The following is a 27,095-nucleotide window of genomic DNA, read 5'->3' on the forward strand; positions in this document are numbered from 1 at the left end:
AAACACTATATGAGCATTGCTTTGAACCACTTGAGCTAGAAACATTTTTTTTTTGTTAAAATCTGCAAATTATGTGGCAGATGATGGATCATGTGGGAAAAATCGCATTATTACAGTGATGGATCATTCTGGTGATGCTGTTTATCCACCAAAGGAGCTACAGTTCACACACACACACACACACACACACACACACTTCTGTTCAGATGCAAACTAATCATTGCCCTAGACATTTGGACACAAAATATGTTATTTATTGAGAATTTTGCAGACACCATTAAGCAACAAAATATACATTTGTGAACTGTTCAATCAATTTTATACATAACAAATACAATATGCTACTGTAGCAATAAATTAAATGTACAATATTTACAAATAGAGAGCAAACATACAGAGTTTCCGTAAAGGACTGTCTCTCATTGAAAACATGATTTTTTAGGTATCTCTCTGCGATTACATTACACACCTTCTTCACATTCTAAAGTTTGAAATCGATCAAACAATCTGAATAGTATGTACAGCGTCATTTTCTTGAATGATAAAAAAAATTCAAACATGCATTTCAGAAGTGTTTCGTTTAATTTTCCTCTTTAATTTCTTTTCGTACTTTTTCTAGCTGAAAATCGAAATTAACACGACCATGTAACTGAAAAGGGAGAAATGATGACCTGTCCCTTCTTTAATTCCTGCCAAATGTGACCCATGAATCAAGACTAATCAGTCAACAAGCACGAGACCAAACATTGCAGAAGATAGAAATTAACATTTTATTTTAAAAAAATGATCTGTCGCCACGGGGAACATATTATGATAAGAGAAGGTGGAGGCAGGAAAAATATTCATCCCTTTTCCTCGCTCCTTTCATCGCTCATATTTTGAAGTGGAGAATGCACCTAGTTGAATGTTTCAGAAAAATATAACCTTGGCATTTTTGGGTGTAGTAATAAGTTCTAATTGCCACAATACAGACATAAGTTTCGTTGTGTTCGCAGAACAAGTATAGGTAGAGAAAACATGGGGTGCATCGCTCAGTACAGGCTCATGTGCCCTTTACGTGCCCTTGACGTGCTCTGGAAGCAGGGGTACCAAACCTGTGCTTGAGGGCCACCTTCGATTAATTTTAATTGTGCTGGAGAGTCACTAGATGGCAGTACTACATAAACAATTGGTGTACTTTATTTTTATTCTTTGTGAAAATGTTTATTCAACTTCTAAACCAGAAACAGTTGTTTTCGTGCCACAAATTGGAAATATGCTAGATGTTAAGGTTTACATTACAACAGCAGCAGAGGAGTGTACTGGCAAGAAAACTCTCTGTTTTCTCTAACTCAAGAATAATAGCAGACAAATGAGAGGCCGGGATAGGCCCCACAAACTTGGAAGAGGCCTCGCCATCGTCCACAAGGAAGCAATCACCTGCACCACCCTCACCAACGAACACAAACCATTCATGGAGCACAAGCACTTCCGACTACAAGTCATCAACACCACCATCATCAAAGGCACCCTCGCCTATCGACCCTGGACGAGGCACTGCTTTCAGCAACCTTTGCACTGACTTCATTGCGCCCATCACCATTAGCTCCATCAACTTCATACTACTAGGCAACCTCGACTTTCACATCAATGACACAATGGGTCCCCAACTCCACTGCCCTTCTCGAGAACCTCAGCAACAGTGGACTCAACCCAGCTCGTCCAAGGCTTGGTACGCAATGCAGGACACACCCTTGACCCTATCTTCACAGGCAGCAACAAAGTTACCTTCAGCCACCTCACCCTACTCACCAGGATGGACCACTCCATTGTACCCTACCACATCTATACCCTCTCTCCACAAAACCAAGGCCAGCCACAATATCAGATGGAACAAGATAATCAACGCAAACTGGACTCACACCCTCAGTTCCAATGAACCTGACTTCAACGGTGACCTGCAGAACAACAGAAGGACCTACAACAACTGGGTCACAGGCTGCAATCACTAGCCTCCCTGAAGGAAGTAAGACAAAGAAGAACCAGCGCTCAAGCCTGCTTGTATACAAAAGACCTCAGGGACCCGAGACGTTACTGCAAACAGCTGGAGAGAAGATGGAGAACCAACCGAGACGCCAACGCAAGCAGCACCTACAAATCCGCAATTAGAAGATAATGCACCCAGATAAAAAAACACAGGAGAGCATCGCTTGCACTGAAAGTGGAAACCAGCTCCAACAACTGCAAAGAACTCTTCAACCTTTGCCAGGGAGATCTCCAACCCCTCAGCAGCCACCCCCACTATCACCCCATCACAGGACCTGTGCAACACCTTCTCTGACTTTTTCCACAAGAAAATACTCAAGATATACAGTAACTTTGAAACCAACACACTTTAGAAGACCCTATCTGACTACTTCCCACCACCACCAAGAATAACCATCAACTAACGGACTGGAGCCCCCTCACCACAGAAGTCACTGACGAAATTATGAAAAATATCCACTCAGTTGCCCCCACTGACCCCTGATCACACCCTGTCCACAACTTGAGAGGAACCTTGATCAGCGCCAACCTCACCACCATCATCATTAAAAGCTTCATCCATAGCACAACTGTTCCCAGACAAGTGGAAACACGCTGAGGTCAAAGTTCTCCTGCAAAAACCCTATGTAGTCTTTCATACATTCCCTTATCCTCAATGTAGCTTCCAACATGCTTGTATTCTAATCAGCATTTTTGGCCTTACCAGCAAGCAATAACTGCTGTTACTTACCCTCTCTGAAATTATAGGCCACTGCTGCAGGAATAGGGCTATAAAGAGGAAGGGGCAACTAACAGTTGTTATTGCTCTTGACCGAAATTTGCAGGAATTTGTGAAGGACATTCATTTCAACTGTTGCTTTCAAAGAGTCCTAAGCACAAACCGTCCTTTGAAACTGTTTCTCAAATATTAGCTCATTTATAAAAAAAAATGAAGGCCCACTTATCTACTATACACTTTTAGCCATATATTTTAAGACAGGGACTTATTGCACTCAAGTTCCTCGAATTTATTTTTGAAGTTATACCCATTCTGGGATGGCAATAAATTGAATCTTAAAATAAAAACAAATCTTTACAGTTTAAATGGTAATGGTACAGGTACAAACCTGCATGTCTTGCTAGGATTTTGAATGGTCGTAGAACCCAAATTGACCTGAGCAGCAGGAAATAAATAGGAGACTGGCATCAAACAGCCAGAGCGCGTCTTTTGTTTCTTAAGGTCTTGCAAGATTAGTTCCCAAAAATTTGGTGTCGAATATGAATCCTAAGCACTTGATTATGTCAATAGGAGGCACTCAAAAGTTCTGTGGGTTGGGTATGAGTTTCAGTAGTCTGCTTGAGAGGCATATCCTTAATGCCACCCACGACAGCGTTGGCTACTGATTTTGTACATGGTTCACAACATTTTTCATTTTACATGGGCCATAATGAGCCTTACTGATATTATGCCTAGCTAGATAAACACCTATTTAATATTTTACTCTACCAAGATTGTATAAGCAGATAATGCTGCTTAATCCCTAAATGTATCTTCGATTTCTCAAACTGTTCCTGTTTAGGATTCACATTCTATAAAAAATAAATGGAATAAACCAAACACCTGATTGAGATAATATGTGCCTAATTGATGGGAGGACTGGACTATTGTAATTTAGTCTATCATCAATTCATGGCTTCCAAACGATATATCAAATCCTTATATGAGGCTTTCAAAGGAGCTCATGGATGGATGGCATAGACTACAAAATCAGGCAGCCAGACTCTTTGGAAACTAGGCCACATGAAACCAGCATACAGCACGATGCTGACTCCTAAAGCAATGGAGGATTCCATCTACATCCCCTAGCACCACCCGTAAAGACTACGACAACAGAGGCTGGTCTGAAGGCATACGGCTTGGATCTTATTTACCAGTGAAGGAGACAGATAATTGATGTTCAAGACTACCGACTATGGAATGCTTGACCCCTACTTGAGAACAGAACTCAACCACTTCAGCTTCAGAAAACCCAGGAGGACAACCACAGTCCTTAGGCTGGCGTTCTACTCGAAGACATTTACCTATGATGGCATTACATGATGATGCTGCATAGGGACCAATACCTTACATTGGTCTGGACTATCCTAACTTCCTGTGACACTTTTAAAAACTCCAAGTAAATAAATCATCTCTAAGACCTTCAGGAATCTAGAGACATGTTTTTAAATTGAGCACAAGAAGACACCCACAAAAAGTATTGTGCAGGAGAAAATCCTCTAAAACCTACTTTGAGCAGAGGAACACTCCTGCAAAAAAGTAGCTTTCTCCCGTAAATCCTTCAATTACAGGATACTTTACCCAAAAGTTTTGAGAAGTCTAAAAAGTTGAGGACGTCACACAGCTGTTGCAACAGAGCTTAAATTCTATACAGTCTAAGCCCTTATACAAAGTTAACAGAGTGCATCGTGGTGAAAGTTGGGACAAGTCTTCTTATGTGGCAAACCTTTCTATGAAAAACATACTGAAGACTTTGAGAGCTACAGGTGAGTATGAATTTTACAGTGTCCTATAGGAAGCGTAGTATAATTGTACCTAAAGTATATCCAATAGATGAGACCGTGGAGAAAGGGGGGCATCAAAGGAGAGAAAAACAGTATGTCAAGATTGATATAAAAAAACGTACATTCATGCCAGGCCTGTGAAAATAAAGGTGACTCAATAAAACATCTTATTTAGAGGGAATGCAATAGATGCACATTCACACGTTCAGTTGTACACAGCAGCGGTCTAACTCAATGGTATTACAAGTGCACATGACTAAATGAGCCCTGCCTTACAGATTCTAAAGCGCAGACGCTTTACTAGGCCCCCAATCAAGGCATATTTATTGTTACTTTATTTCACTGCATGGGATGTATCTATGCGTTATGATTGTGGTCAGTAAAATGCTAATCAAAGCACCCTGTAATGCTGCCAGAGGAGCTCCTTTCCATAATCTGACGTCAAATGTGCATTATTTAGGGCTGGATGGAGTTCAGGGATAGACAAAAAAGCTCCACAGAGATCCACAAGCGGCAGAGTGAGGTAAGTCGTGCTGGTTTTTAGCGCTGGGCGTTTGTCCCATGCTGTAAAATCAGCGTGAATGGAACCACGCACAGCGCAAGAGGGTGAAGCTTCTTTCTGTGACTCAAGTAGATGTTCCACATGAGCAGCAGCTTCCTCAAAGCGAGTGGCAGGTTTCTCAAAACGAGCAGTAGCAACCTGCCACGACCGCCTGCATTGATATATCTCACCAGGAGGTGGTCTAGCGCTGGATTCTCCTCGCTTGCGCTCACCAACTTAATGTTGGTGAGCTGCAAGAGAGGAAGAACTCAGCTCCGCACTGCTATGCATAGTTTTTCGAAACTCTGCGATCTACGTGGAGCGTGAAATAGAAAAAGCTCTGAAAACTCTGGCAGTGGAGCATAGTTTACCACCCAGGCCTAGTATTATTCCAAACTGGTTTATGGTGTGTGGCTATTATCATAAACAGACCCCTGCTAGCCAGCCTACTCTGGCACTATTTGGAATCCTACCTCTCTTCCTCCTACGTCACAATGATGGCTAAGGTATATCTGAAGAGGGAGGAGCCCATGAAACATTCCTATGGTGAACTTCCACCGGGTAAACCATCTTCTTTGGCCTCCCACTGACTTACATTTGCCTTTGCTATCTAATGTCACTAAAATTACAATAAAGAAATAAGAACTGCACATGTATAAACTCTTCTACCAAGTTGTAGCCTAGAAGGGAGTAGAACTGTGGCTTTTGAAACAAGTAAACTCCTATCAGTAATGGGAAAAAATAAGCTCTTTTGGATCTGTGTGTGAAGGCAACAATAATTTGAGTTGATTCCTCAAATCTGCCAAATATTGCAATAATGCTATATTGCAACAGTACTCCACCCTCAATGCTGCTGTTTTGAGGAGCTCTGTACATCTAGCATTTTGAAAGCCACGTGGCAGTGTGTAACGAATCAGGAGACTGGAAAGAGCTGGAAAAGTTGCTTTCAGTAAAACAGTGTACCTGGAGAGACACCCTAGTGACAACAGCACATAAACCAAAGACACAATCGTTCGCTGAACTGAATTTGACTTGACAGACGCGAGACCCAAAGACATTCTTGAGGATCCAGAAACGGTGGTAAGTAACATGCTTCAAACAAATAACAGCAACCAGGCAATTCCTAACAGTCATAAAAACATTAAAGTAGTTCCCTGTTACAGGGTCCCCGTACCAAGCTGCACCAGTTCTGGGATGTCTCAGTTGTCACATACTGTAGACAAACCTTCCAAGTCTTGAGATGCAAAACTTTTCATACATGCCTTCAACACAAAGAGATGGACAGCACTCACAAGGTGCTTAAAGTGGTAATGCATCCTCTCAACTGAGCACCCTAGTGCCCTCTAGTGGCAGCGCAGCACCAGGAGAAGGCCTCTGTCAGACATCATGGAGGTGGATATGTGCAAGTGTTGACTTGTCCATCAATGGTGGCCATGGCCAAGTACAGAGACTGTTGCAGCATTGCCGGCTTCTTGTTCACATACATGAGCAGTCAAGGGTCCAAACATGTCAATGCGCTGTGGCAATAGGTATGAGAGTAGTGAACAGATGCTTCCAGCCGATGATGGGAGATGAGCCCTTCCCTCAATAAATGCTTTATTCACTGCAGAGAGAGAAGCACAAAAAAACAGACTATCAGAGAAGGCCCTTCATCATGTGGTTCATGCAGGAATTGGCAATTTACATGATCCTGGGATTAAAGGTGTGATACTTCTAAGAGTGAAAGGATCACATGTGGGGGTCAACATGGCCAAAGAGAGGATAGAAAATCTGTCCAGGCTTCATAGGCAATAGTACTTAGCTGTGAGTGCACAAATTCAAGCCTTGTGAGTAGCGGAATTACTACCACTGAGTACTCAGATTAGCTATTCTTCTGAAATGGCATGTGTTGGTAGCTTGTGGCTACGATCACTGTGATATAAAGGAGAAAACAGGCCACTTCACGGGAGGACTGGTAGCCAACAGGTCACCCACCATATTACACCAGACAATAATGAAGTAGTAATAATCAGATGGCTTCGGGGTGCTTGATGCTGAGATTTTCAAGAAGTCACTGCTGATGAGGTATTCAGACAGTGACTCCTGAACAAAATGCCCAAGCAGTTTCTGCTGAAGAGATAGTCATGCAGTCACTGCTGATTAAATGATGACACATGTACCAATGGTGAGATAGCCAGACAACCACTGTTGATTAGATTGTCATGCACATGGATGCGACAGTCTAGCATTCAGTGGTTACCCCAGCACACGCTAATGTCAACATGTATTACATAAATAACAGATATCAACAATTCTTGTCTTTCTTTGTATTTGTTAGGCTTATTCTCATATGTTTTTGTTTAGTTCTTTTTTAAACCTCTTTTTGGTCAACACGTGTTTCGTCGCCCTTAGCAAGTGGTCGCGACTTCCGCAGGACTGTTTCATAGGTATGGTTAGTTTTATCTTTTAACTGGTTGTAATTCTGTCTCAGTTTCCCCAAATAGTTCTTTGTCTTCATTAGTTTTTTTCTACCTATCGTATCAGTATTATCCCTTAATATTTGTTGAGATCCATTTTTACAGCGGTTAAAAGATAACACAAACCATACCGATGAAACACCCCTGAGGAAATCGTGGCCACTTGCAATGGGCATCAAAACACATGTTGGCTAAAAAGACGCTAAAAAAAGAACCAAAAAAGAACAAATGAGAATAACCTACCGAATACAAAGAAAGACCAGAATCGTTGATATCTGTTATTTATGTAATACATTTTGAAATTAGCGTGTGCTGGAGAAACCAATTTTTTGTACAAACTGGGTGATTTTGGTCATCCAACTGGGGAGTGGGTGATCACTCCACCTCAAAGCACAGCACATAAATAGGTTCAGGACATTTTTCAAGTGTACTTTTGTAGAGTGTCACAGAACCTTCTGCAAACCTCACCCACGCTAGCGTAGCATTAAGTGGGAAGTGAATGTTGACGCAGTCGCTGTACATCAGGTCAGGTCTGGACCAAAGGTTCAGCTGTGAATCCCTCTCTAGTTCAGTGAACTTTAAAGCACAACTTCTAGTCAAGACTTAAAGGAAATGTTGGATGTCAATAGGTTTACTAAAGGTTTATTTTGGAATGGTATGATGGAATGTGAGTATGTTTAAAGACAACTACGTATGGCATGAAAATAAAAATCAGTACATAGGGGGTGCTTGTAAGTGTAAATACTAAGGGGCTTATTATGAACCCTTTGTGCCACTGTTGCGCTACTTTTGGGGACCCCGTGGCGGCATAACAAATGTGGCATGTTGCGTCATATTTACAAAGTGATGCATCTAAGCAGATGCGTCACTTTGTAAACACCTGCGCCAGATTATATCTACGTCAGGTGTATCCCGTCTAGGCTCTGCCCTGTAGAAAGGCTCATAGAAGTGTTGCAGTAAAATCTATGAGATTTCACTGCAGCACTTCTAGGACGACAATGCGTCAAATCCTTATGCCTGCCTCACAGAAGGCATAAGACTGATGCAGGCTCTTTCACATCAGACTCACCCCATGTGAAAGGACACATTGCTGGAGTTGAGTCTGTTTTCAGTCACACTCCAGCAATGCGTCATTATTGAGCTGATGGATACGTCAGGATTCCTGATCTATCTGTCAATCCTTGCGACATGGAGCGATGTATAGTAAATACGGAGCAACCATGCTGTTGCAAGGAGGACACACTGAAAAGTGTTGCATCGTTGTTTTACTGCAGCGATGCAACACTGAGGCCCTTACACCGCCGATTTTTTTTTTTTATGTGGGGTTCCATGGTGCAGGAGCCTGTTCCATATTTACGAGGCAGCACTAAGCCTGCGGCGCTGCCCTACGGCAAAATCTCATAAAATGAACCCCCAACCTTGTTTATGAGCCCCTTATGCTGCCATTGCTTCCCTTTTTGTGAAGCAGCATGGCGTATAATATACGTCACACTGAGCCCTATTTACAAAGTGACGCATGTCGGCAGATGCGTCACTTTGTAACCCCCTGCGGATATTATACCTGAGACAGGTATGATGTATACAGCACGGGCGTTCCGGCAGAGAAAATGCTCATAGAACTGCTGTAGTAAAATCTATGAGATTTTACTGCGACACCTCTAGGACACCACTGCGTCAAATCCTTATGCATGCATCACAGCAGGCGTAAGGAGTGATACAGGCCGTTTCACATGGTGCTTGCCCCATGTGACAGGACACATTGCTGGAGTTGCATCTGTTTTCAGACACACTCCAGCAATGTGCCAATTTTGCGCCTACAGATACGTCAGGAATACTGACGTTCTGTAAATTCATCCGACATGGAGCGCTGTACAGTAAATACAGCGCATCCATGGTGCCGCAAGGATGGCTATATGAAATGTGTTGCATCGCTGGTTTCCCCCAGCGATGCAACATTTTTCATAAATGACGCCCTTAGACCAGAAAGGACCCAATAGTTTCAGAGTTTGCAGTGCCTAACTATAAATATATCCTGTTATTTAATCATTTAGCCAATACTACTGAATTCTTCTATCCTTTTGTGGGACAAACATAGTTTATTTATTTATTTACGGGGGAATTTGGTGATGGTAGTGGTAGTTTGGTATTGTGTGAAAGTGGAACTGTGCACAGAGTTCTAGTGAGGTGGCCAAGAAGTAGTGAAGTGCTAGTGGGTAGTAGTAAAGTGGCAAGGAGATATAATGTAGTGTTGGGTTGATTGTAGGGTGAAGGGGTATTAGTGAGGAGTTTGGGTCATTAATGTGATACTAAGGGACAGTAGAGTGACGCTGTGGTGGGAGTGGTAGTGCAGTTTTGGATATAGTAGGCAGATTTAGGTATAGTGTTGCTATGGTGATTTCTGGCAGAAGGTAATGCATAGTTAAGTATGGTAGTGCAGTGAGAGAAATGCAGTGAAGGAGATGCCAAGCTGGTCTTGGGGTGGGTAGTTTGTGACTGACATGGGTGCATGGAAGTGAAAGTGTGGCACTGAATGATGATAAGTCCGTGCTAGAAGTGATAGTGTGGTGACGGGGGATGCAGTGGTGCTGTGATGTTCTAGTGCTGGTGTACTTGATGAGTGGTAGGGTTGAAGGTAAGTTTTGAGAATGTGGTAGTGAAGTACTCAGGCATAGAGACGGCAGTGGGCATAGTCAGCTCACAGTGTGGTGATTGCACAATACTGCAATTGCGGATTAGTTGTACATTGGTTCTGTTAGTTGTGCAATGCTGGGGCTGACAGTGTGGGAGTGGTAGAAGGTACTGCTGTGAGGATTGAGAGTTGTAGTGGCCAGTATAAGTGTTGTGGTGGATGGCAGAGTGGCACTGATAATGCAGTTGTGTGAGTAATGCTATGGGGATATTTGGACTGTTCTGTGATGGTGTGCTTTGGTAGTGCAGCGTTGGATGATAGTACAGAGAGATGGGAAAAGAGCAACCTGCATGTAATAGTATGGGGGGGGCAGAAGGTTGTAGCAGGTTTATGAGACAAGGGATGGCAGTATCCTAATTCATCACAGCAGGGTGGAGAAAAAGAGGTAGTACTGTGGGCACAATGGAGTATGTCGTGATTGTGCAGGGATGTCGTAGTGGCGTGGTGCTATGAAGGCAGAACAAACATTGGTGATAATAGTGTGGTGTGGGGTGCTGATGCAGTGTTGAACGGTGTTAGTCTGTGATGGTAGGGCTAGACTCGTTCTGTGATTAGGGATTGCAGTGCAGACCTGAAGGTGAGTTGAGGATGTAAGTGCAGCAGGGTTGGATTGTAAATAATTCTGAGGGAAGAAAGTGACAAGATGGTGGATGGTAGTGGGGTATGGAGACTGAAAGATTATCACTGCAGTCTATGATGGCACTGCAAAGTCAGTGGTTCTTTCCTTTTTGACTTCTGTGGCACCCACTGATTCCCTTACTGGAGGCCAGAGATATGAGCCTAAGCAACTTCTAGGATTTAACTTCCAAATAATACACAAAAATACAGCAAGTATACATTAACCAAGTACACCAATTATGAAATATGTAATTCCCAAACAAAAACTATGGAATCCAACATATTAATTCAAATGGGAAGGTAGGAACTTTTTAAAATGCAGTTTTATTTCGAAAAAGGAACCAATAAGCTTTAGAATTTCACTTTGTCTTTTTCGTTCCTAACGCATGCGCTCTTTTCGTTTGCGCACGCCAGTGTTTAAAGTGAGCCAGCAATTGCCCAAACTAGATTCTAGCTGCTCCTGTAAGTCAAGCTAATGAAGGATACCAACTTATGTTTAAGCCACCAATTTCATATTCCTTGACTGAGCATTTTAAATATGTTCTGTTTTAAACATCCCTTTATTATGTGTCTGTACTTTATTAATCTGCTTATTACGCTAGAAAGACCCGAGTGAAAATTTAGTAACGGTGCTGCATTAACACTGGTGGTAATATTATACTGTATAAACATGGAGATACAATACTGTGTAGAGAGAGGCAGTTCTATCTGTAGGATAATGCAGTACTGTGTAGTAGGGCGATATTTACAGTGCAGTGGCTGAGGTGGTACTTTTCTGTGGGTAGGATCTAGTGGCGGCTGGCAGGGAATGAGGAGGGGGTGGGGAGGATGGGGATTGGGGTGATAAAATATATATTTTTTAAAAACACTTACCTCCTCGTGACGCGGCCGCCTCCATATCTTCTCCGTCATTGCTGAAGAGTCCGGAAGCACAAGTGCTCCCCTGAGCCAACCACATCACTGCAATGTAGCATTGTGATTGGTCTGAGTGCCATGGTTTGGCGCTCAGACTGGGACAGGGAGCCTGGGCATGTTCCTCACCCAGGCTGTAATGCAGCCGGGATGAGGAACATGCCAAGTGCGCATGACTGTTTGTCCGGTCCTTAGTGTGCACAGTCCACTCCTCCCCCCTGAGCCACCAGCCCTGCCCCACCCTATCACAGCCCCGCAGAAAGGAAAAATCATATGACAATAACCATGGGCCCGATTCACAGAAGTGTACTGAGACAAAATCCTAACTTTACAACTTTCGGTATTCACAGAAGGCATTTAGGAGGAGTAAAGTTAGCATTTTGTCTCAGATTACTTTTGTGAATCTGGCCCAATGTTATTATTATTTTACTTTTCCCTTTCACTCCGCTCTGAGAACACTGGGGTGACGCTCCTCTAAGTGGAGCTGCCGCCCTGGATTGTTAGGCGCACGTACTATTCAAATCAATGTGTAATTCCGTGTGTGTAACACTGAGCCCACAAGACAGGGCCATTCCATTTTTGTGTAGCACACACTCTGCAACATCTAAAATCAAATGCAAGATGCAGACTGTTACAGTCCAATGAAAACTGTAAAACCCTTCATTGACTAGCAGAGTTCATCTAAGATCATTTTAGATGTTGTATCTCTGCTACTCCAAGTGCCAGGGTACGTTTACACTGCAAAATATTAGGAATTACTATTAGGAGGTGGTCACACAAGTTGCTTATTATTAGCGGGGTGGCAACGCCACATCCCAAATTACCGCTGCCAGGTGGTATCGCCCCTCCATTACAGAAATGCAAACAGCAGTTCCCCATCATGCAAGTTTTACCAGTCAACTGAGTAAATATCCAGGATGCAAATTTACTGCACGGGCCATTGTATGTTTCCCTGTTACTGGGCCATTAATACCACCTGGCCTTGTAAATTGGAACTGAGACTGGGTTTTAACACACCTGATGTATAATTTAGGAGTTTGTAATCCCTTTTATTCCGGAAACTCTTTTCACTCGTGATCGAGCCCAAAGTTAGCTATAAATAAATACAAACCGCCTCTATCATGAAACGTGTTCATTCATTAAGGCATACAAACTGAGATAGAGAACTTTGAAATGCACCAGCTGTCATGCTGCATTTAAACGTTCAGTAATATTACCATGTTAAAGGCATAATGTAAGTTTTGTCTTCAAAGCCCTTTTTTTCAGGTTTTCAAGCTATAATATACCCGTTGTCCGTTCTTGATGTTCAGTACTCTCCTCTCGTGCACCGTTCTTGGGCCCATAAATATTGATTATTTCTGAAAAGGATTAAAAAAAAAAGACCAACACTTGTCCGCAGAATGACAATTTTAAGTATACGTACTGTACTCGACCCCGAGCTTGAGTGACTGAGTTTATCGAAGCGAAACTTCAGGTTGGATCTGGGAGAGCTCCTGCTCTTCAAATCTACGGAAAGAAAAAGGGGACAATTTCAGGCTTACAACATCGTGTGCGGTTTATTTGTACATCTGACAAAGTACTATGCTATCGGTGGCCTGTGTTCTTTAATGTTTCAAGAAACATTGCATTTGAGATCGATAAAAACTGTCTATAATATTGTGTGTATTAGAACATGAAGAATCACAAATCCACCAAATATCGCCTGTAAAATGTCGCTTGAGCCCCATGATTTCAGACATTTGTATGATGAGCACATGAACATTTAGGATTTGCGCAATCAAGAAATGCTAGACACAAAAAAAACTATGAAATATCAAATTTAAAATGCATGAAACTGAATATGCAAGGAAAAAGTCACAGATCCTTAATTTGCAAGATTGGCTTAGGATGAAAATTCATAACTCTAGATGCAGCAATATTCCACAAGACCTTCCTTAGACCCTTTTTTCAAGAGCCCTGAGAAAGAATGCATGTGGCATACGGTGCTCCTCAAATTTTTTAAAATAGTGAATGAATAAACAAGAGATGCTACTTAGCGGTTATAAAGATCTACCAAAGAGAGCAGAAAAAATAAAAAATAAATGTCTTTTTGCAGTTGACTATGAGCAGGTTCTCCAATTCACTAGGCTAGGGCGGAGTTTGCGGAGTTCCACGACCTCCGCCGCACTTTATGGAGTTCCGTAAACAGCGGAGAGAGGTATGTTGTGCTATTTGCGCTAATTTTTAGCACCATGCATTTGCCCCGCACTGTAAAATCAGCTCGTACGGCACCACACACAGCGCAAGAGGGCACACTTCTTTCTGCCACTCAGGCAGATGTTCTACTCGAGCGGCAGCGTCCTCAACGTGAGCAGTAGGTTTCTCACCGTGAGCAGTAGCGACCTGCCATGACCGCCCAGGTTGAGAAATCTCACCGGGGGGTGGTCTGGCGTCAGATTTTCCTTGCGCGTGTTCACCAAATTACCCCTTACAAGCTGTGAGAGAGGAAAAATCTGCTACGTGCCACTCCTCTGATTTTTTCGGCACGCCGGTTCTACAAGGAGCATGAAGTGGGAAAAACTCCAAAAGCAGAGCAAATTTTACCCCCCAGGCCTTCTGTGAATCTACAATATCTGCAAGATGAATGAACATCACGCGTTTTCACATATAAACTAAGGACACTAATCACAAATTACTTAATTATGCATATGAGCAAGCTTGTAGTAACTATGGTTCAGTAATACAAAATACATGCTGAACGAACGTGGCCTCCGTGATTCAGCCATGAAATATGGTTTGATAAGATGATGTGCCCCTGCATCTCCACTGGATATGTGATACATGTACCTGGCATTCTAACATAATAAGAACCTAACAAGCATTGACAAAGCCAATAGGTTTTGGCAATACCCGAGCTATTGGCTTTTTCATTGTGAATATATTCCAGCCATGTTGTGAAGCAGCACATCTGCTGTTCCACATGGCTGAAAGTCACTTACCGCCCAGAATCACAGGATGTTGAGACGATATCGAGTCTCTTCGCTTCCCCATGTTAAGTTTATTGACCTACCCCTCCTAACGCAAAATAGCGGCATGAAGTGGCCTGTGCTTGCCGCATCATAGCATTTTGTTCAGTGCCTTTCAGCCATGCTGAACAGCAGATGTGCTGCTAGACAACATGGCTAAAAGACATTCACATTGACGAGGCCAATAGCTCGGGCAATGCCGAGATCTGTTAAATTTGCCAATACTTGTTTAGTGTTTATGGGGTCTTGCTGAACAAATGTGGAAGTGATAGTGAGAAACAGTTGAAGGACTTTGAAGTGAAGTGAGGATGTGGCATAACACCCAGAGCTGCCGACAACTGGAACTGGGGAACCAGGTTTGAATCTTGGGGTCGGCTGAACAATTGGTTATTCTGGGCAAATCACTTGCGCTTCCCTCTGCATAGGGCAATAAATGTGTAATTGTGTAATGCACTTAAAGCGCTCCAATACCATCAGCTGGTATTAGCACTATAGCAAAATGAAGGATGGAACAAGGGCTCCAATACCATTGGATCGTACAAAAAAGAAAAAGCAGCAGCGAAGTTGGAGGTAGTGGGGGTAGGGGTCACACAGGGAAGCAGGAGGGTATGAAGAGAGGGGCAAGCAACAAAGGGAGAGGGTGGGAGGAAGCAACTATAAAGGGGTAAAAAAAGAAAACCTTAATTGAAGCAGGCTCAGTAACAAAAATGATTGTGTCATTGAGAAATGTAACTGATGAGCACTTCAAGCGCTCCAATACCATCGGCTCATGTTCGCGCTATAGCAAGATGGAGGACAGAGTGACCACTCCAATACCATTAGATCGTGCAAAAAAATCATAATAAACAAGTGCTGTTCATGTGTACTCAACTTTTTAGGGAAAGTATTTGTTTATGTACACGTGCATGCATTTTAGTGGTATGTATGAATGTGTACAATGAAGACAGCCTGCAAACATAAGTACTCCTATGGGATGCTTGACAAAAAAGAAAATAAATAGCACTGCAAACCAGGAGGAATGTAAGGAGACATGTACTTGGTCCAGGTGCTGTGGGAGGGTCAAACATAAGAAGAGGGCATGAAGCCCGCATTCTATGACGAACAGCATCAAAGAAAATGAGGGCGTTGCTAAGTGTACCAAGGAGATGGGCGGCCTGTAAGCCCACTGACAGAACACAACATGTCACTTCAAGACAGTGCATGCGCTGTCTTGCCGAGACCTAAAAGTGACAATGCAATGGTTACCTATGAACACACAAAAGAATTTTTTTATGTTGTGTGTATGAGCTGGTTCACAGTGCCCAGCTGTCCTTATCCTTTTGCATGTATTGTCTCAGAGTGAGGGTCAAATAGAATTGAGTGGTTTCTTCCTACCATGGCGGCATTTCGGCACCCGAGTTATTATTACGTTTTGTGTCTCATGTATGAAAGATTTCTTGCTTCAAGTTAAACCTGAACATGTCTTCAGATAATGGGGCACACAAATCAGAGGAAATGAGGCAACAATGGACCTCTGACAGATTCATCATGACACCCGAGAATTGATCTTTTTCGCACCACAAGATCATAAGAATGTGGTATCAGTGCAACTCCCTTTTTTTCCAAAAACTAATAAACCTTCATATATGAAAGAAAGGATGTTACTGGTAATCATACATTTAATTCATAAGTTAATTAAAAATCAGTTTTATTGTCATTGTAGTTAGAGAGATTGTAATAGGAATGAGAGACATAGGACCACCTTCCCATCTACTTTTATTTGAATAGGAAAAGACTAATGTGTTTTCTTTTCTAAATGATCTTCTGCACCCATATAATACAGCGTGTGACTACAGGAGTGGTGCACCCCGGTTATGCCCATGGCACTACATAATATTCCCATATAGGGTAAGTCATTTGCAACCATAGGTATGTGTGAGAACCATATCTTGCTGGTTTGGCATGAAGTTTATGTCATACAGTGTTACAAGTTCAGTACCACAGAGGCACCATGTCTGTTTGTAGTGACCACATGTGGGGGTGAGTAAGTCATATAGGTTAGTATAGGAAAATACATCATTAAGCACAGCTGTTTTTTTATTAAGTGGATTGATTGAATTAATGAATTATTATATCTCTCTTTCAGTTGGGTATCCAAAAGGGACCACACGAGAGTATGAGAGCCTTATACCTCATTGTTTTGCATGGATTGCATGCAGTAGACAGGCAGGGAAGAGTGAGGCGCATAACAAGTCTGTGGACCAGATAGGCTTAAGAAATCAGTAGACACATGTCGGCAGTCAAATAGGATTGGTGAAACATTATACTTCACCATAAATCCTTTTAGGATATACTTTTAGTCACTTTTAGTCAAGGGTACCCGCCGATTAAAATAACTTTTTGTGTTTACCCTTAGATATTTTTAACACTGCATACTTATACCTGCTTATGTCAAGAAAAACAATTATTAAAGAACTCCCAGTCTGCCAGAGTGGTACATACCTGCACTGGGGTGAAGAAGATGCCTATGAAGAAGCATGCCACAAAACGTTTTGGGGGAGGCATCTTCACCAATACCTTTTGGAAACCTTGAGTTTATTGTAAGCTCAGAAGGCAGAGTCATTTGGACCCAAGCACCTATTGTGATTTCATGTTTAGTATAGGAGGCTGTGCTTAACCCGTTCGCTGCGTGCGTCGGCCAACGGCCGTCGCGAGCACTACCTCCGTAGGGCTGCGCACGTCCGTTGGCTGACGCGGCCCCGCCCTCGCACGGAAACGCCCGCACCGCGGCAGATTTTACGCTGCGGTTAACGGGTTAAAGTCATATCCTATTACTCTCCTGTTGTCTATATACAAAACTGATGCACACAACATTGATATACAACGTCATAAATTAAATATCATTAACAAAAATATTGCCTTTCTATAGTCAACTAATAAAACGACAAATATCGAGAACACAAATATCAGTTAAAAATATATTTTTACATTCATTTTGAAATATTGTTACTTTCAAATTAACATATAAATATGCACAATTATAGCCTCACACAATATCAGTTACAACAATATCGCCAATATAACTGTTTTTCCATTAAGCAAAACATTACAATAAACATTAAACAACATATACACATGTTTTAACAATAAAGATATTTCCTTAGCAATATGATTACTAATCACCGCAAATCAAAACATAACTAAATACGTAACATTAGTTAAATAAATATTTACATATATATGTTATTGTAAAAATGTAAATATATATATATATATATATATATATATATATATATATATATATCACGCATAATTAATAGTCAAAAATATCTATAAGATTATCTGCCTTAGTAGGAGGAGTAAACCTGGATTTGGGTTTCAAATAACTTGTCATACATTGATCTGTATCTATCAGCGTTCATATTACATATCAGAATTAGATGAAAGCCTTTCAAAAATATCATTCCTCAGTATATAGTGACCATAACTATTAAACTAAATAGAATAAAATTATATGTATATTTTTTTACAATTCGTTATAGGGTCCCAAAACATGGGGAACTCTTGAGCAGATCTGGGCAGTAATGAAATTCTACGATTTATAAAACATTGGGACACTCTACTTGGAAAGAACTAAATAATTAAGGTGAGAAGATTGCTTTTTGTGCGCCATCCACTTTACTAAAGAATCCAGGGAACTATATATAATTACTTATGAGGGATTTTTTGTGCATTTTTACAGAAAATCATTCATATAAGGAGGAGAGGCCAAAGATGACTTTGAGAGCTCAGCAAGGAATTTAGAACTTACAGGAAGTGATAACTAACTATATCCCATTTAAGTATACACATAATTGCACAGCCTAACAAATAGCCACAGATAGATTCACATATAGGTTTAGGATAACAATGTATGCATTTATTAATTACACAAATACATTTAGAAACTGAATAATCAAACTACAGAAGATCCATTATCATACAGAATGAAACGGTGCAAGAGAGGATAAAGTGTTTGAAAAGGTAATTGAGTACTATCTTAAAATGACAAAAGTAAGGCTTCTCACAAGCATCAGGCACACGGGGGTCACTGCTGCTAATGAATGATTGGAATGACATCACAGTCATAGAAGGGAAAAGCATAATTCTTTTATTTAATTAGATCTCCTGGGTACATCTTTTGTACATACGTTTTGTGTTGGCATATTAAGTCTGGGTTATGCAATAGCTACTAAACACGTGTCTCTTTCTGTCCATCAAACATGTTGTTTGGAGTTTGTATCATAGGGACTATGAAAAAACTTGCAATGCTGGATCTATAATGTGTATTTAGGGTACTGCTTGCCAGGAGAGCTACAAGCGCTCTGGTCAATTGAAAATGTGATAAATAATAAGGGGGTTGTTTGCATTTTAAAATGCCTTACAATACGAAAATGTTTAACAAATGTTTACATTTGCAATATTTCATGATATTTATAATTTCTGTGTCTATAACAGTCCTGAAGAAGCACAATTTGCGTAAAACACGTTTTGGTGGTACTAAGAGCGGTTGCAAGTAGGTAGTTATAGTTAGCAATTAGTTTCCATAGGAAAAGCATTTTTTGATTTGCCAATATCTTTGGTGTCGTTTGACGAATCTTCGTGAAATTTTCAAGACTAATGGGGCAGTCAAGTCAGCTGCTATGCTGAGATATTGCAGTTTGCTGCAGGATGGAGGGAACACTGCTCCAGCAATCCTATAGCAAGCAGTGTGCTCGCTTTGAACAAGCCAGAGCACTTTGCTCTCGCTTGTTCACAGCAAGCACACTTTGCTTTTTAGCCACAGGGAGCTGCATGTCAGCAGCTCCCTGGGGATAAAAAGTCATGCCGGCTCCTGTAGGAGGCAGGAGCCGAACGAGACCACGGGATGGGGTCCCTGGGGTCAAAAATGGGCCAGGCGGGGGGCGTTCAGCCCCCTCTCCCTCTGTTTATTTAAAACAAAAATAGCCAGGCCTCGGGAGTTGGAGTCCTGGCACCGGAATCAGCCTGGGTAGGGTGGCTACGCGGCTCCCCTCCTGAAAAAACAACATAAAATTGCCTGGCCCCAGGGGATGGGGTCCCTTGAGCTGAAATTATCCCGGGAGTGTGGCACTCAGCCCCCCTCAATTAAAAATGAAAAAAAATGGCCATGCCCTGGGGGATGGGGTCCCCGGGGCCAAAATCAGCCTGGGGAAGGGGAGCTGCACAGCCCCCACCTCTTTTTCTAATCTGAAAAAAAAGAAAGGTTTAGCCCCAGGGATTGGTATCGCTGGGGCCATAATTGGAATCAGGAGGGGGCCACGTGACACCTCTACTTCTTTATTTGTAAATAAAAAAGGAAAACATTGGTCAGGCCCTGAGGAATGAGGTGCCCGGGGCCCAAAAGCATCAAGGGAAGGGTGCCACAAAGCCCCCCTTTCTATAATTTCCCCCAAAAATCAAAAGCCGGCAACTCGCTGGTGATCCCGCTCCCTTTTTCCACTAAATTGGCACGCTCTTTGTTGGGGGATGAAGTCCCCTTCACTCTTGGGAGTCCTTAGGGGCCAATTAGCCCACCTGTAACCTCCAGTAAGCCCCACATAGTGGGATTGCTTTGAGGTGCTTGGAGGCCATGCCACTTTTACCACCACTCGGCAAACGCACCTGTAAGCCCACTGGACGCAAAACAGCTTATACTCACAATCAATTCTCTATTATCATACAGATTTTTTTAACGTAGGAAATAAAATTTGAAATTTATTTAAAAGACACAGTAACCCAAACTAAAAACCTATATAATTAAAATGAAGTATTAACTAATAAAACAATGTGTTAATCACTATTTAAAAAGAATTGTAGAATTATTATTTATTAATATTTCTACATTTTGAAACATAAAATAATACATATTTGCATAATCCAAATTTAAACATCACTGAATACATAAAAAAGAACACATTTTATAATTTTATAATAAATATAAATATAATTATATTACGTTTAAATAATAAATATTACAACATATAGTCAGAGCAACAGAACATATTTAATTAGTATAAATAGTAAGAATTTCATTTTTTATTAAAATGTAAATATCCAAACCTATAATATGTATATATACAAATTAATCTTAATTATTACATTATAAATGAGAGATAGGGGATGATTAGGAGTACCGCCGTGGCTGTCTGACTGCCGCCTCCTTAGAGGTCTGACAGCCCAATTAGGAGGTTAGAAGTCTGACCACCACAAGCTTGACGCAAGACCATAGCAACCGCCAGGCTCCTGTCAGGACGGCAGTTGGGAAAGCCGCAGTCTCTGACCTGCCTTATCGCCAACTTTTTCATGGTGGGGACACGCCATAAAAATGTCAGTAGAAAGGTAGGGAACGGACCCCAAACAGGGCCCCATGGTGTTGTAGGCCATAGGGGGTGTGCAAGGGGGCACATGCCATTCCCCACTCTTCTTGCACTGTGTGTGCACGGTGTGCAATGTACAGCATGGTGCAGGGTACAGAGTGCACAGAGGCAGTGCCACACGGTAGTACGTGCTGCAGGCTCTCAATGATTTGAAGCATATCGCCACCGTGATACCGCCACCACAACACCACCAGCCCAGTGGTTAACTCGTATTGTGACAGTCGGGATGCTGCCGGATTGGCGGAGCACTCCCGACCGCTGAAATGGCGGTCTGCCAGTCCGAACTCAAAACTCGGAATTGGGCCCATATTTATTCTATTTTCATAAATAAATTATACATAATTTTGATTATGTTTTATTTAAAAAATTAAAACCTCTGATTGATGATGATAAACATAAAATAATTCTAAACTTTCAATAAAAATGTAACAATAAGTTTACTAAATTAAAAATATGTAATACAACTAAATTTTCCCAATTTCCTAGAATTCAAATACATATTGAATTAGTTCATAAAATAAATAAAACATTAATGAAAGTAATTTAGCAATACATTAAAATGATTATGAAATGTTGTTTACATTTTACAATATTAATTTGCATATCATAAAAAAATAAACATTACATTTAAATTATAATAATCACTTCTTAAAAGTTCCCCCACCCTCATCCCTTAAAAACCCAACATCCCACTGCTAAAATAATATATATATACATATATATATAATATATATGTATAATTATTTTACACATTAATAAAACTGTAAATAAAAATGTTACATATTTTAAAATGATTAACTTATTTTACCAAAACAACAAAATACAGATTAAATAACAGTGAAATGCTTTTTTTACAACCATATTAAAAACAACACTTTCAATCAATATTAGTATCCACAATATTTTTGATATAATATTTTTGCATCACAATACTTTTTATTCACTATTATGTCCAAATATCTTTAAATATCCATAATTTACTCAAATTTGCCTAAACCCTTGTGAATTGCTCCCTTCAATTATTAAAGAATCGGCTTTCGTTCCACTATGATTTAAAAGAAAAGTGTAAAGAACCAATTACCCGCATGCCTAGTCTATGACCCATTCCAGGGAAATGGCAGTCAGTCTAAGAAAAGGTCAGTCTATGATAGGTGACAGCTTTTTCATCCATTGTAGCTATTCCCACATCTTCACTCACCTGTAGGACTCCGGCTCATGATCACCGGAGTGGCAGCACTGTGGAGCTCGCTGCTGGGGGAGGGGCTGTAGAGGAACACTTCCTGCTTGTAGGGAGATGCGGTGGATGGCTGGCTGCTCTGTCAGGAAAGAAGCAGTGGACAAAAGGCTCAGAAAAATAATAGAATTTTGGTATATTTATCTGTTGCTTTATATGTCGCATGCTTCACTCTAAAGGGGCCCATACCACTGTACACTGGGAGAGTGTGAGAACACCAGGCTTGAGTCCCCCATGCATTGACTGCAGAGATAAAGTAAATATTGTTTACAGCACAGTGTTTGTTAGCTATTTGCAGAGTTTCGTTACAAAGGCATATATGTTGATATATATGTTGACGAACAGTGCATTAGGATAATTATATTGTAGGCTTTCAGACTTACATATGATTACAGTGCTAAACCATATAGATTAGGTCAGGGTGCATTAACTGATAGGATCGAAAGAGCATTTTGCAGTTTGAAGTATGTCAGAAGTTGGCAGTAGATAACAATGTAAGGTGCTCAAAACCTAACTGAGGCTAGATATACATGTGTATTAAAGGATATACCTTAGATTACTGAATCAAAAAATAGGTAGGAAGAACAGGCTTCTCCAACAGCAAGTGGGCTAATGTCTAGTTTCCCTTAACTAGTTCCCCGATGTGCAGCCCCGCTTACTAAGTTAGAACCATTCAATTCTTGAAATATGTATTTAGACCAAAGTTGAAACTTGTGTGTTTAAGAGTAAAATATATGCATTTTTAGAGCTCAGAACTATTTAAAGCTAAAGTAGAATTATTAATGATATTATGATCTTGCTGGCAGTGGCACTGCAGCTCTGACTGGTATGATTTACTCTTCTAGAAGCATTCTAAACTGATTTAGCTTTTTTACAATTACTGCTGGCAACCCTGTTTCATGAACTGTTGTGATTACTGCTGGTAATCTTGCGTGTGGTTACCAAAGTGAACCTCTCCAAACTGGCCACTGTCACAGCTGTGATAATATGTGTTAGTATCTCAGGAGGATGTCCATTGAACATATTAGCTGTTATAAAAGACAGTGTCGGAGACACATGGAATGGAACCAAATGCACCTTTAATCATGCCTGTTATTGGGGCCACTTCTTGTTCTTATGATCCTTTTTGTTGGTGTGAATCCATCATATGCAATTACAATCCAAAAACCTTAAGGAATGCACCCATGTTATGAAGATCAACTGCAGAATTACTAGGGGGCTCATTTATGAGCCCTTGCGACACTTTTGCAAAAAATGTGACATGTTGCGCCCTATTTACAAAGTGACATATCTAGGCAGATGTGTCACTTGGTAAACTCCTGCGCTACATTATACATGCATCAGGTATAATGTATGCAGAGTGGGTGTTCCCCCATCCAAGCCTCGTAGAAGTGGCACATTGAAATCTATAAGTTTTCAGTGCGCCACTTCTAGGATGCCATTGCGTCAAAACCTTACACCTGCCTCATAAGAGGCATAAGGGTGATGCAGTGCTATATTCATAGCCCTTCCCCTGCATTGCTGGAGTTGCGTCACGCTTCTGACACTATTCCAGCCATGCGTCAGTTTTGCACCAACAGATACATCAGTAATACTGACGCATCTGTCTTTCCTTGCGTCATGATGCGTCATACAGTAAATATGACACATCCATTATGCCGCAAGGAGAGCACACGTAGAAGGGACGCAGCGCTGTTTTTATGCAGCGATGCGTCACTTTTCATAAATAAGGCCCTTCTAATCAGAAAAAGGTTGAATCATATATATAATGAAATTTAAGGTTTTAAGTTGGGAGGCATTGATATGTACTCAATAAATGTTACTTTCATTAGATATTTGTCAACCAAAATTAGTGAATACTGCAATGTTGTACTATATAACATGTAAGTAGATGTAATTAAAAATATTAACAAAATTACTTGTGTATGAAAACTGAACAATCTTACAGTAGTCCTATGTGTAATAAATTTTAATATAAAATATAAATAAAGGTTGATGAAGCTGTTCTAAATGTTCCCCAAGCTAATTCATTTAAACTTGAATTTAATCTCATGTAACTTTTAATGATTTTTTATTTCTGAAATTACTTAATAAACTGAACACAAATTATTATCAATAAACAATGGGTTTAAATGGTCAGTTAGGTGAGGGAGATACTTTCTCAATTGTATGTGAATCACAACAGCCACTGTGGGATAAGACAGATTAGTTAATAATGTCAGTTGAATGGCCACCACTCATCTGAGGGGACTCTGTTTGCTCTTCCTTCTGACCCCTCACTCCTCTTTTGTGGAGTACGTACCACACTCTCAAACTCCTCCATGGTTTCGCTCTCTCCGGCAGTGCTGCTGAAACTGCTTGTGCTGGAGGACGAGCGGGAGATGTTGGACCTGCCATTCTCTCTTAGCTTAATGAAAGGTCTATGAAAGAGGGAAAACATAGATCTCTTTTCAACAATCGACTATCAATATGAAAGCATACAATACATTATATCTTCCTTCTAGCAATCATGGTACCAAACATGACCAAGTGTAGTGCAAGTTTTATGAGAACTCATCCTTGCTAGGAAACATAACATAACCCATTTATCAATTCCATTGGGAAATCACACTGGTAAATAACCTCTCACTTTAAATAAACCAGTATAACTTTTTAAAGAATAAAACACTTTATTTTAAGTCATATGTGTAGCATACCAAGATATGAAATCATATATTGAACATATACATATATATTATCTACTGGCGGTCGCCAGTAGATAGATATAGTTACGACCGAGTTCCCATAGGAAATCTGAAAATTCTATTTTGAATAACTTTGGCGCCGGTTGACGAATCCTCGCGAAATTTTCAAAACTAATGAGGCGCTCCGCTCAGCCCCTACCCTGAAAGTCTCGGGGTGATTCGTCAAGCGGGGGCTGAGAAAAAAGGGGGGTCCCAAAATGCGTTTTCCCCATGCATTTTCCCGTAGGACCTTTAGTCGAAGGTACAGCCCGAACGGCTGAACAGAATTACTTGAAATTTGGCAAAGAGGTAGTCCTCAGGTCAGGCATGTGCCTTTTGCATATATGGTGTCAATCTGTTCAGTAGTTCCTGAGAAAATTGCAGTTAAAAGTACATAAATATCTATATGCGCGCACCGTGCGCGAGCGTAATTCTGATTGGTGGTTACATGTCAGTCAACATTCGAATCGGTCGAAATCAGGAAATGTTGGCCGCCATTTTGTGTGTGATAGTGAAAAAGACTTAAAAAAAAAAACATTTTAAACTGTTTATAAGTTTATAGAAGATACTAACTATGCTGTTCAACTTTATCCAAATAAACAAAAAAAGAGCTGAGCCATTCCATATTACAGGATACAGTCAATCTATAACTATATACATAGGTAGTTTATTGTAAAATAAATATATAAAAAATATAATAATACATACATAAATTAGCATTTAAAAAACCTTACAAATTCACTTAAAAAACCATAGGTTTCACACACGTTATAGTTAGGAATTAGCATTTAAAAAACCTTGCAAATTCACTTAAAAAACCATAGGTTTAGCACATGTTATAGTTAGCTGGACATTTCACTCGTAAAAAACCATTGAAATTCCCCCGTTATAGTTAGTTCAGATAACTATAACTCGCACGACCGCCGCTCTATCACAAGGATGATGTCATCAGTGATGTCATGAGTGATGTCACTGACCATGTCAGGAGTGATGTAATATGTGACGTCATCAGCAGTGGATTGCGGTCACACGAATTATAGTTATCTGAACTAACTATAACGGGGGAATTTCAATGGTTTTTTATGAGTGAAATGTCCAGCTAACTATAACATGTGTGAAACCTATGGTTTTTTAAGTGATTATATATATACACACATATATATATATATATTTATATTTATATTTATTGCGACCCACAAAGCAGCAACACTACGATGCGCACACTCCTTCTGCTCAATGAAAGGCTTAATCCATACAGTGCATGGGGTGATTTATTAAAGGTTTCAAGCCGAAAACCCAACGTGTTTCGGCGTTTGTATGCCTTGATCACGGGTAAGGAAACAACGTTTTTCGGCACCATTTCAATACAAGTTACATGCAACATGATAATGTACTAACAGTGACAACAGAAAACGGACTGATGAACAACATGGGCTCCTGCTTTTCTCCCAGTTATGCCAATATTTTGATGGGGGTGGGAGCAGCAGGTGCCCAAGGTCTTCAAACAGTGCTCCCCGTGAAGTCCTGGTTCGCCGGGTGTCTGACCAAAGGGTATCGTCCCTGGGATGGGGAGCCAGGTTCAGGTGTTTGCCTGTCTTGGACGGCAGGGCAACTGTAATCAGTGTCCTGGACGGTTTTGCCTTCTAAGGGGTACCACTCCTGTAAAGGGGGTATAGGGCTCTGGAAGGGGGTGCAGAGGGAAGGAGTCCTCGCCTCTTACCCCGGTGCATCCGGTGAATGTGGATCCCAGGTGGTAGACCAGTTGATGGAGAGAGGTCCTGAACTGGTGGGAGAGTTGTGTTCTGGAGGGTGCTTCCCCTGGGAGGGTGCGGAACCCCAGAAGTAGAGGTAGGGTGAGGAGATGCTTTGCCTGTGACCTCTGGTCAGCCTGAGGGTGCGGACCCTAGGTTGAAGGATCAGTGGTAGTTTGGAACTACACTGAGAGGGAGAGTGGAG

The 27,095-nt window shown here is 41.1% G+C and overlaps 1 protein-coding gene across 3 annotated transcripts in view; it reads right to left on the reverse strand.

Moving 5' to 3' along the window:
• Positions 1-232: 232 nt before the first annotated feature.
• RAP1GAP2 (RAP1 GTPase activating protein 2) overlaps positions 233-27,095 on the reverse strand; it is a 964,048-nt gene continuing 937,185 nt past the window's right edge. The window contains exons 20-24 of one of the 3 annotated variants that reach the window (XM_085649926.1): positions 24,719-24,836; positions 22,381-22,498; positions 13,206-13,288; positions 5,447-6,710; positions 233-5,058 (exon numbers count right to left, since the gene is read on the reverse strand). In XM_085649926.1, coding sequence (XP_085506052.1) covers positions 6,708-6,710; positions 13,206-13,288; positions 22,381-22,498; positions 24,719-24,836 — 322 coding nt within the window. In that variant the 3' untranslated portion in view covers positions 233-5,058; positions 5,447-6,707. Of the gene's footprint in view, positions 5,059-5,446; positions 6,711-13,205; positions 13,289-22,380; positions 22,499-24,718; positions 24,837-27,095 lie in introns of those variants that run through there. The other 2 variants (XM_085649924.1, XM_085649925.1) reach the window with 2 other exon arrangements.

Source organism: Triturus cristatus, chromosome 3_2 (genome assembly GCF_964204655.1).
Source record: "Triturus cristatus chromosome 3_2, aTriCri1.1, whole genome shotgun sequence".
In the NCBI taxonomy this organism is placed as follows: Eukaryota; Metazoa; Chordata; class Amphibia; order Caudata; family Salamandridae; genus Triturus; species Triturus cristatus.